The sequence below is a fragment of the Panulirus ornatus genome, chromosome 68 (genome assembly GCF_036320965.1).
Source record: "Panulirus ornatus isolate Po-2019 chromosome 68, ASM3632096v1, whole genome shotgun sequence".
NCBI lineage: Eukaryota > Metazoa > Arthropoda > Malacostraca > Decapoda > Palinuridae > Panulirus > Panulirus ornatus.
The window spans coordinates 27,553,536-27,565,937 of record NC_092291.1 but is presented as its reverse complement, the minus strand read 5'-3'; the positions used below and the strand labels follow the sequence as shown (position 1 = coordinate 27,565,937).

Below are 12,402 nucleotides of genomic sequence, written 5' to 3'. Positions count from 1 at the left end.
AAACAGCTAAACAACTTAAATCTATTGAGCTTGGAATAGAGGTTAAGAGGTGATCTGATACAGGTATTCAAAACAATCAAATCTCAAACCTCAGTATGACAAGCTACTTAATTTTAAGGCTTGATTTATCTGATTTTACTAGTATTATTGGATATGAGCTTTTGAGCGAAAGTTTTGCCTTGAATGAGAAAAAGTATTTTTTCTTCAAGAAGATTATTAACCTATGAAATGATTTACCAATTGGAGTGGTCGAAAGCAGTACTATAGATACATTTTAGAATAGACTTGTGCTTCCTTCATCATATGAACAGCTTGCAGGTTTTTCTTTTTGAATTCACTTCATGCAAAATTTGTAAATACTTTCCCTTGTCACTTCTTTTTCCTTTCATTATCTTCTCTATATTCCAATTAAGGTCCTGCTCTGATTTGGACTTTTGTTTGTGACTGGAGCTTTCAGTAAATAATATGATTATTACTATTACCACACTGATCTGTGAGTTTCTGACATCATCCATCATCTTAAACAGCCTTAAAAGAACTCAAGGGCCTGTTGCTGTTTGATTTTTTGTGTCCTAAACATGCTTTATACCCTCCCCTATGTTCAGGCCCTGAGCACTCTAAACCTTTTCCATTTTATCTTTCCATCACCAGTTCAGTTTCCACCTCTCCTTGCCCCTCCTTTTCTTAGTATCCTCTTTGTCAGTCTCTCCTTCCTTGTTCTCCCCATATGTCCAAACCATTTCATCATGCCTGTTTCAGTTCTTGGCCAGGATGGATACCAGTAGAGAAGTTTCAGAGTGTTTTGGACAGATACCTGCAAAGAGTATCAGACCATCCTGGCTTGGGAGCTATGTAGGCCTCAGGGCTGCAACAACCCAATTCAGCTGCTTGGACCCAGCATTCACCAGGTATCCAGGGATGCACCTGATATGTGCAAACTGGATTTCAGCTTGATTTCTGCTAGCATGTTTTTTGAACGTTGATTACCTCCCCAAATTGCTTAGTTAAAGAAGTGAGCAGACCTTATAAGATTGTATCATTTTAAACACAAGGATTTTTTTTTTTAGGTCTATAACGTAAGGTACCTCTGCAAAAGACAAGGCAGAAAGATCCTACCTCTTTACAGGTTTATAATGGTCCTCCATCTATTGATGTTCCTTTTTCTAAAGGAAAAGGAGGCCCATTCAGATCTTACACCAACATAAAAGAATTGATTCATGTGCTGGACCCAGTAAAGCATGAGAATAAAAGTAGATCTCACTGAGGTCCTGCCTTATAGCTGCAGGGATTTTCTTATGTTCCTCAGTCTTCTTAGAGGAAATTTTGGAGCCTTTGGGTCAAGAGCTCCTGCTAGGTCCTAGTAAGCCATGGGTCTCTTGTCACATTGATTGAGGACTTTTTGCTTTTAGGCTTCATGAAATGGGTAGCTCAAGTAGAATCTGTTAAAGACTAGGTAATTTTGGAATAGAGCTGAACCTTCATTTACTATAAATTTTGATGCCTGGTCCTGGCTTCCTTTTTATGGAGACCACTTGTTGAAGGTTCTTTTAAGTTAGACATCAATTAGCAGGGAGCTTGGTTTTGATTGTTCTATAGTCTCTCACAACCACAAGCTATCACAGAGATCAGACAGCTAGTCTCAGTAATCATGAAATTATTTTGGATATCCATAATGTTATGAATACAGTCTTTAGGGAAAGACAGAGGCTTATCTTAGGCCTTTCAGACTACTTTTTCCGTTGAATGATATTCTGGGAGTGCCCCACCCCCTTTCTCTCTCCTCTCTCTCTCTCCTCTCTCTCTCTCTCTCTCCTCTCTCTCTCTCTCTCCTCTCTCTCTCTCTCTCTCTCTCTCTCTCTCCTCTCTCTCTCTCTCCTCTCTCCTCTCTCTCTCTCTCTCTCTCTCTCTCTCTCTCTCTCTCTCTCTCTCTCTCTCTCTCTCTCTCTCTCTCTCTTTCTCTCTTTCTCTCTCCTCTCTTTCTCTCTTTCTCTCTCCTCTCTCTCCTCTCTCTCTCTCTCTCTCTCTCTCTCTCTCTCTCTCTCTCTCTCTCTCTCTCTCTCTCTCTCTCTCTCTCTCTCTCTCTCTCTCCCCCCCCCCCTCTCTCTCTCTCTCTCTCTCTCTCTCTCTCTCTCTCTCTCTCTCTCTCTCTCTCTGTGCTCCAGCCATTGACAAATGTCCACAGCAAGTGCCAAGCCTTAATTGAAATATAGAGGATTGTGAAAGGGAAGAACAGACAAGAGAACGTATTTACAAATTTTGGAGGACGTGAAAACTTGTCTTTTAAAATGTGCCAGGTTGTAGTTGTTGGGAAACAGATGAGAGGGTCTACTAGAGAGCTCCAAAGCTTAAAGGTGTAGGGAAAGAAACAGTTACCAGAATGACCCACCCCTGAGTTGCCAATGGCCACACAGGATTGTGGTTCCAATTAAGGTTGTTGGTCTTGGTGAAGTTATTTGTCTTCATGTTCTTGAAGTAATTTATAAAAATGAATTGGTTCTAGGGTTGTGAGCACTTGGTGTTGTTAGCAGTGATGAGTTTACTATCCGTTCATGTCTTTTGTGTGTTGAGGACATTTGGTTTTAATAGAAGCTCTTGTATTTGTGGAGCTGTTTGATGTAATGCAAGTGTTACTGATGTTCAGGAAGTGGCAGATCTGTTTGTCTTCATTTATTTTGAAGAATCCATTTTTGATAAAAGTTTACTTATGCTGTGGGTTTCTTTGTGAAGTGAGTCCTAGTTAGATGATATTTTATAAGCTTGTTGGAGGAATGCTTTGATGCTGGCAGTCTCATATATGTGAGGATGTTCACTTACGGCATTAGAGCAGCATCCAAGATTAATAGGCTTTTTGTAGACTAAAGTTGTGTATAAATCAGACATAAGGAAAGGAGTGTGGTTGTTGCATAGTTTCTTGAGACAGATAATATTATCTTCATGAATGACCAGTACATAAGAGTCATTTACCATGCCTTTTGCCACCACCATCATCACTACCTTTTCCAGCATCTGTGCTACCCTCTTTGTCACCACCCCTGCCAACATCTTTATCCCCACCACTGCTACCACCTCCACTATCCCATTTTTCACCAACACTTCCCCCACTTCTCCTATGCCTTTACCACCACCACTATACCTCTTTTATCACAGCCACCATCCCTGCCACCACCTCTGCTAGCACCTTTACAGTGTAAGTAAATAGACTGAGTTGGGTCTCCATGCTTTCCTTTAGATAGATAATATTCATGATTGACCACAACATAAATGTCACCTACCACCCCTTTTGCCACCATCATTACCACTACCTCTTCCAGCATCTGTGCTACCCACTTTGTCCTCACCACTGTCATTTCCCTTTATCACCACCACTGCCAACATCTTTGTCCCCACCACTACCACCACCTCTCCCATCCCTTTTGTCACCAACACTTCCACCATCTCTCCTGCACTTTTATCCATCACCGCCACTGCCACCATCCTTGCTACCCCCCTTTGCTGCCACCACCACTGTTACCACATCTACAACCATCTGGACCATTAACCCTGCTATCCTCATCCTTCCACCATATTTGCCATCCCTTTAGCCACCACCATTGTCATCTCTTTTGTCACCACCTCTGCTATTGACCAGGAAGGCACATGCAGGTATTGGGAGGGTCAGTGATGACTAGTGAGCCAGAACTTCAGAGGCTGTCATGTCTCTGTTTTACCCCAGATAGCTGTCTTTTCCCTCTGCCTCAACTGCACATGGGCTGTCAGTCCAAAGTGTACAATCTCTCCATCTCATACAAGAAGCTGTTGATAATGTGACTTGGGCTTGTTCTTTATATTTTCATATAGTAAGTATTATGCCCTCTCATCACAAGTAGGCACAAATAAGTACCTCTATCTCTGCCACCATCTCCACTATGATCCCTGTTTTTCATGCTGTAAATATTATGCCCTCCCATCACAAGTAGGCACCAGGAAGTATCTCTGTCTCTGCCACCATCTCCACTATTATCCCTGTCCCCACATCTCTCATCGCACCTGACTGTCCAAGAGTGGAAGGACTTTAAAGGTTCCCTGTTCTGATTGGCTTTTCTATGTAACTTTACTCAAGGATTTGCTGGATAACTGCTAATGCATTGTCCATTTTTCCTAGAATTTGTTATGAAGATACTTTAGAGGGAAACAGGAAAGACTATTGATATTGGGATCAAAAGGTCAAGGTACTTTATATAGGTTTCTGAGATTATTTCATTTCTGTGCAGGACCTCAACCTCATCAAAATACATCAAAATACAAAAAGTTTACATTGATTTTTGGGTCAAAAATTCAAAAGTCAAGGTTGATATGCAATAGTTGAAAAACATGCAGTATGCAGGACCGTTAGTGATGGCTTTCCATCACTGACTACTTAAGTAATATATGTGTGTGTTGTGTTTGACCTATCATAATACATTTAGACTTTGGTATCATCTGTGCATCATGATTTAGTTTGGTTATGTTTCATTTCAGATATTCCATCTTCAGAGTATGAGTGAGTTCTTCCAGCCAATTTCAAACTTGACAATGGTAGTTGAGCTTGATGCAGATGGAAATATCGTAAATTCACTTCAGTGTTATTCAGGTAAGATGATGTTTATATCTGAGACAAGCAGGGTTGGAGACTTTTTGTTTTTTGGGTCCCCATACAATAAATATCTCGGGCGATTGTTTGTAGGGTCTTCTTTCATGGAGGTTGATGGAAAGGGTGTAAAGATAGAGGGAGAAGACACAGACAGAAATGAAGCAGAAATAAAAGACGAAGAGTCAGATTTATGGAAAGATGGAAATGGTTTTCTAGTGGAAAAGGAAAAGGTGTTTGTTGAAGAGGAGACAAATGATCGTCTTAAGGAAAAGGATGCTGAAGACATTGAAGAGAAAAGTAGTCTTAAGGAAAAGAATGCTGAAGACACTGAAGAGAAAAGTAAAGATGAAGAGTTTGCTAATGAAGGAAAAGTGGAACCCCCAATGAAAAGAGACTTTGATTCTGCATTAGATAAAGATGAAAATGCTGTTGAAGAAGAAGCATTTAAGGTGGAAAACAGAGACAATACAGAAGAGAATCAGAAACAAAATAGTAAGCAGGAAGAGATAGGGGGAAGGGGAGACTATACTGTAGAAGAAGTTGGGGATATACAGAAGGGGGAAGAAACAAAAGAAATGCCAAATCTGGAAAAACAAATAGTTGAGATATTAAAGGATGATATTATCAAAGAAGAACTCTAGATAAGTTGTATCATAGTTTTTATTGGGAAATAAATCACGGAAAGAAATGACATTAGGTTTTTATATGAGAGGTATTGATTGGTTTAAAGAATATTTTTAGAGGAAAATCATACTAAGTAAATTTGATATATTTTTTTCATTTATCTATTATACTTAACTGCTGTCTCCTGCGTTAGCGAGGTAGCACAAGGAAACAGACGAGGAATGGCCCTACCTACCGACATACACATATCTATACTTAAATGCCCACTTATGCACATATACATGCTTATACAATTCAACATTTCATACTGTTCACCACTTCCCGCATTAGCAAGGTATCCTTTGAGGGAATATCCTCACTTGGCCACCCTCCTCTGTTCCTTCTTTTAGAAAACTAAAAACAGAAGGGGAGGATATACATATATATATACACTTTTACATATCCATACTTGCTGCCTTCATCCATTCCCTTCGCCACCCTGCCACACACAAAATAACATCCTCCTCCAGTGAGGCAATGCCAGGAACAGACAAGAAATGCCACATCCATTCACACTCCCTTTCCACATCCAGGCCCCATAGACCTTTCCATGGTTTACTCCAGACGCTTCATGCCCTGGTTCAATCAATTGACAGCACATCAACCCTGGTATACCACATCGTTCCAATCCACTCTATTCCTTGCACATTTCACCCTCCTGTATGTTCAGGCCCCAGTCGCTCAAAATCTTTTTCATTCCATCCTTCCACGTATACTTTTGTCTCCTGCTTCTCCTTCTTCCCTCCACCTCTTACACATATATCATCTTTGTCAATCTTTCCTCACTCATTCTCTCCATGTGTCCAAAACATTTCAACACACCCTCTTCTGGTCTCTCAACCACACTCTTTTTATTACCACACATCTCTCTTACCCTTTCATTACTTAATCGAACCACCTCATGCCACATATTGTCCTCAAACATTTCATTTCCAACACATCCACCCTCCTCCACACGAACCTATCTATAGCCCATACTATAGCCCATTTGATATATTTTGGTTGATTGTAGATCAGTTTGCCCTTCCCACATTTAGTGCATGTTGATATAGAATTACGTTACACATGACAGCTATTAAATTGATGTGAGCAGATGTGGCCTTTCTTCGTCTGTTTCTGGTGCTACTTCACTAACGCAGGAAACAGTGATCAAGTATGGAAAAAAAAAGCAGCTATATTGTTTTTTGGTAGTGGCATGAAGAATTTAGTAAACAGTGCTTATAATCACCTCTTGTAATTATGATTAGCTATGATATCATGCCAGAAAAATTCCTGTCACTTTGTTTTCCTTTTTGGTGTCTGAAAAGTCATCATAGGTGATCCATTTATGGTCGAACTGATTTATAGTTTGCCGACACAGTAAAATGAGGCTTAGTAAGTGTTGCGCGTTACCATGAGATTTCAGCCAATGAGAGGTGCTGTATCACTGTCCACCCACTAGTGGATTGTAGACAAGTCATAAACAAAGTCAGGTTTCAGCCTGTTGGTGCAGTTAAGAGTTTTGTGTTAGAACTTTTATCAGTTATTTGCTTCTTACAAAAGAGCACTTTTATCAGTTATTTGTTGCTTCCAGAGTAAGTGTGACCTTTTCAGTATTTCTGTAAAGAATATTAATGGTACTGGGTGATGGAATATAAAGTGCAATTAGAGGTGCTTATGAGATTTGATGCTGACGAGAAACACATGGCTAAAGCAAGGTTCATCACCACCTCAAGTCATCATACATTTTCTTATAGATTTTTATGAAATAACGTCCACATAAACAGTTGTAGTCTGAGGTAGAGTGCATAGGATTAATTGCTACACATACTTATATAAAAATTTCCCTTATTTGTTATACTTTATCTCCATCTCCCACGTCAGCGTGGTAGCGACAGGAAACAGATGAAGAATGGCCCATCCACTCATATACGCATATATATATATATATATATATACGTAAACGCCCATACATGCACATAGACATATCAATATATAAGCATATTCATACACATACATATACATATACATGTATGCATATACATACATATGCACACATGTACATATTCATACTTGCTTGCCTTCATCCATTCCTGTTGCTGTCCGTCCCAGAAGAAACAGCATCGCTATCCCCTGCTTAGCGAGGTAGCTCCAGGAAAACAAACAGAAGAAAGCCACATTCTTTCACACTCAATCTTTACCTGTTATATGTAATGCACTGAAACCCCAGCTCCCTATCCACATCCAGGCCCTGCAGACCTTTCCATGCTTTAACCCAGACATTTCAGAATGGCCCATCCACTCATATACGCATATATTCATTTATTTATTTTATTTTGCTTTGTCGCTGTCTCCCGCATTAGCGAGGTAGCGCAAGGAAATAGACGAAAGAATGGCCCAACCCACCCACATACACATGTATATACATACACGTCCACAAATGCAAATATACATACCTATACATCTCAACATATAAATATATATATACACACCGACATATACATATGTACACATGTACATAATTCATACTGTCTGCCTTTATTCATTCCCATCGCTATCCCACCACACATGAAAAGACAACCCCCTACCCCCATATGTGCAGGAGGTAGTGCTAGGAAAAGACAACAAAGGCCACATTCGTTCACACTCAGTCTCTAGCTGTCATGTAATAATGCACCGAAACCACAGCTCCCTTTCCACATCCAGGCCCCACAGAACTTTCCATGGTTTGCCCCAGACGCTTCACATGCTCTGGTTCAATCCATTGACAGCACATCGACCCCTGTATACCACATCGTTTCAATTCACTCTATTCCCTGCACACCTGTCACCCTCCTGCATGTTCAGGCCCTGATCACTCAAAATTTTTTTCACTCCATCTTTCCACCTCCAATTTGGTCTCCCACTTCTCGTTCCCTCCACCTCTGACACATATATCCTCTTGGTCAATCTTTCCTCACTCATTCTCTCCATGTGATCAAACCATTTCAAAACACCCTCTTCTGCTCTCTCAACCACACTCTTTTTATTACCACACATCTCTCTTACCCTATCATTACATACTCGGTCAAACCACCTCACACCACATATTGTCCTCAAACATCTCATTTCCAGCACATCCACCCTCCTGCGCACAACTCTAATTATAACCCACGCCTCGCAACCATATAACATTGTTGGAACCACTATTCCTTCAAACATACTCATTTTTGCTTTCCGAGATAACGTTCTCAACTTCCACACATTCTTCAACGCTCCCAGAACTTTTGCCCCCTCCCCCACCGTATGATTCACTTCTTCTTCCATGGTTCCATCCACTGCCAAATCCACTCCCAGATATCTAAAACACTTCACTTCCTCCAGTTTTTCTTCATTCAAAGTTACCTCCCAATTAACTTGTCACTCAATCCTACTGTACCTAATAACCTTGCTCTTATTCACATTTACCCTCAGCTTTCTTCTTTCACAGACTTTACCAAGCTCACACACCAGCTTCTTCAGTTTCTCACTTGAATCAGCCACCAGCACTGTATCATCAGCGAACAACAACTGACTCTTCCCAAGCTCTCTCATCCACAACCGACTGCATACTTGCCCCTCTTTCCAAAACTCTTGCATTCACCTCCCTAACAACCCCATCCATAAACAAATTAAACAACCATGGAGACATCACACACCCCTGCCACAAACCTACATTCACTGAGAACCAATCACTTTCCTCTCTCCCTACATGTACACATGCCTTACATCCTCGATAAAAACTTTTCACTGCTTCTAACAACTTTCCTCCCACACCATATATTCTTAATACCTTCCACAGAGCATCTCTATCAACTTTATCATATGCCTTCTCCAGATCCATACATGGTACATACAAATCCATTTGCTTTTCTAAGTATTTCTCACATACATTCTTCAAAGCAAACACCTGATCCACACATCCTCTACCACATCTGAAACCACACTGCTCTTCCCCAATCTGATGCTCTGTATATGCCTTCACCCTCTCAATCAATACCCTCCCATATAATTTCCCAGGAATACTCAACAAACTTATACCTCTGTAATTTGAGCACTCACTTTTATCCCCTTTGCCTTTGTACAATGGCACTATGCAAGCATTCCGCCAATCCTCAGGTACCTCACCATGTGTCATACATCCATTGAATAACCTTACCAACCAGTGAACAGTACAGTCACCCCCTTTTTTAATAAATTCCACTGCAATACCATCCAAACCCGCTGCCTTGCCGGCTTTCATCTTCCGCAAAGCTTTTACTACCTCTTCTCTGTTTACCAAATCATTTTCCGTAACCCTCTCACTTTGTACATCACCTCGACCAAAACACCCTATATCTGCCACTCTGTCATCAAACACATTCAACAAACCTTCAAAATACTCACTCCATCTCCTTCTCACATCACCACTACTTGTTATCACCTCCCCATTAGCGCCCTTCACTGAAGTTCCCATTTGTTCCCTTGTCTTACGCACTTTATTTACCTCCTTCCAAAAAATCTTTTTATTCTCCCTAAAATTTAATGATGCTCTCTCACTCCAACCCTCATTTGCCCTCTTTTTCACCTCTTGCACCTTTCTCTTGACCTCCTGCCTCTTCCCTTTGTACATCTCCCACTCATTTGCATTATTTCCCTGCAAAAATCGTCCAAATGCCTCTCTCTTCCCTTTCACTAATAATCTTACATCTTCATCCCACCACTCACTACCCTCTCTAATCTGCCCACCTCCCACTCTTCTCATGCCACAAGCATCTTTTGCTCAAGCCATCACTGCTTCCCTAAATGCATCCCATTCCTCCCCCACTCCCCTTACCTCCTTTGTTCTCACCTTTTTCCATTCTGTACTCAGTCTCTCCTGGTACTTCCTCACACAAGTCTCCTTTCCAAGCTCACTTACTCTCACCAGTCTTTTCACCCCAACATTCTCTCTTCTTTTCTGAAAACCTCTATGAATCTTCACCTTCGCCTCCACAAGATAATGATCAGACATCCCTCCAGTTGCACCTCTCAACACATTAACATCCAAAAGTCTCTCTTTTGCACACCTATCAATTAACACATAATCCAATAATGCTCTCTGGCCATCTCTCATATACACATATATATACATAAATGCCCATACATGCACATACACATATCAATATATACCCATATACATACACACACATATATACATATACATACATATACACACATGTACATATTTATACATGCTTGCCTTCATCCATTCCTGTTGCTATCCGACCCAGAAGAAACAGCATCGCTATCCCTTGCTTAGCGAGGTAGCACCAGGAAAACAAACAAAAGAAAGCTTCATTCTTTTACACTCAGTCTCTACCTGTTATGTGCAATGCACTGAAACCCCAGCTCCCTGTCCACATCCAGTCCCCGGAGAACTTTCCATGCTTTAACCCAGACCTTTCACATGCCCTGGTTCAGTCTGTTGACAGCACTTGACCCTGGTATACCACATCGTTCCAATCCACGCTATTCCTTGCACATCTCTCACCATCCTGTATGTACAGGAGAGTGATTGGTTCCCAGTGTAGGTCAGTTTGCAGCAGGGGTGAGTGATGTCCCCATGATTGTTTGATTTGTGTATGGATGGGATGGTTAGGGAGGTGGGTGCAAGAGCTTTGGAGAGAGCTGTGAGTATGCAGTCTGTTAAGGGTGAGAGGGCCTGGGAAGTAAGTTAGTTGGTGTTCACCGATAGCACAGCACTGGCGGCTGATTCGAGTGAGAACCTGCAGAAGTTAGTGACTGAGTTTGGAAAAGTGTGTGAAAGGAGAAAGTTGAGAGTAAATGTTAATAAGAGCAAGGTTATTAGGGTGAGGGACAAGTTAATTGGGATGTAAGTTTTAATGGAGAAAAATTGGAGGAAGTGAAGTGTTTTAGATATCTGGGAGTGGACTTAGCAGTGGATGGAACCATGGAAGCAAAGATTCTGGGAGCGATGAAGAATGTGTGGAAAGAGAGAACGTTATCTTGGAAAGCAAAAATGGGTATGTTTGAAGGAACAGTATTTCCAACAATGTTATATGGTTGTGAGGCATGGGCTGTAGATAGGGTTGTATGGAGGAGGGTGGATGTGTTCAAAATGAAATGTTTGAGGACAATATGTGGTGTGAGGTGGTTTGACCAAGTAATGAAAGGGGAAGAGAGATGTGGGGAAATAAAAGGAGTGTGGTTGAGAGAGCAGAGGATGTGTTGAAATGGTTTGGACACATGGAGAGAATGAGTGAGGAAAGATTGAGAGAGAGGATATATGTGTCAGAGATAGAGGCAATAAGGGTAAGTGGGAGACCAAATTGGAGGTGGAAGGATGGAGTGAAAAAGATTTTGAACATTCAGGGCCTGAACATATAGAAGGGTGAAAGGCATACAAGAAATAGAGTGAATTGGAACGATGTGGTATACCGGGGTTGACGTGATGTGATGTCTGGGGTAAACCATGGAAAGATCTGTGGGGCCTGAATTTGCAAATGGAGCTGTGGTATTGGTGCATTACACATGACAGCTAGAGACTGATTGTGAACAAATGTGGCCTTTTCTGTCTTTTCCTAGTGCTACCTCGCTGGAGGAGGGCAGGATGCTATTTCATTTGTGGCAGGGTGGTGATGAATGGATGAAAGTAAAGTATGAATATATATATATATATATATATATATATATATATATATATATATATATATATATATATATATATATATATATATATATATTTTTTTTTACTTTGTCGCTGTCTCCCTCGTTTGCGAGGTAGCGCAAGGAAACAGACGAAAGAAATGGCCCAACCCACCCCCATACACATGTATATACATACGTCCACACACGCAAATATACATACCTACACAGCTTTCCATGGTTTACCCCAGGCGCTTCACATGTCCTGATTCAATCCAATGACAGCACGTCAACCCCGGTATACCACATCGATCCAATTCACTCTATTCCTTGCCCTCCTTTCACCCTCCTGCATGTTCAGGCCCCGATCACACAAAATCTTTCTCACTCCATCTTTCCACCTCCAATTTAGTCTCCCACTTCTCCTCGTTCCCTCCACCTCTGACACATATATCCTCTTGGTCAGTCTTTCCTCACTCATTCTCTCCATGTGCCCAAACCATTTC

General features: G+C 41.2%; 1 protein-coding gene across 6 annotated transcripts in view; it reads left to right on the top strand.

Annotated features, from left to right (window-relative positions):
- LOC139747309 (adipocyte plasma membrane-associated protein Hemomucin-like) overlaps window positions 1-7,502 on the top strand; it is a 109,487-nt gene extending 101,985 nt beyond the window's left edge. For all 6 annotated transcript variants that reach the window (XM_071659461.1, XM_071659458.1, XM_071659463.1 and 3 more), the window contains one exon: window positions 4,498-7,502. In XM_071659461.1, the coding sequence (XP_071515562.1) occupies window positions 4,498-5,250 (753 nt within the window). In that variant the 3' untranslated portion in view covers window positions 5,251-7,502. The remainder of the gene's footprint in view (window positions 1-4,497) is intronic.
- The last annotated feature ends 4,900 nt before the right edge of the window (window positions 7,503-12,402 follow it).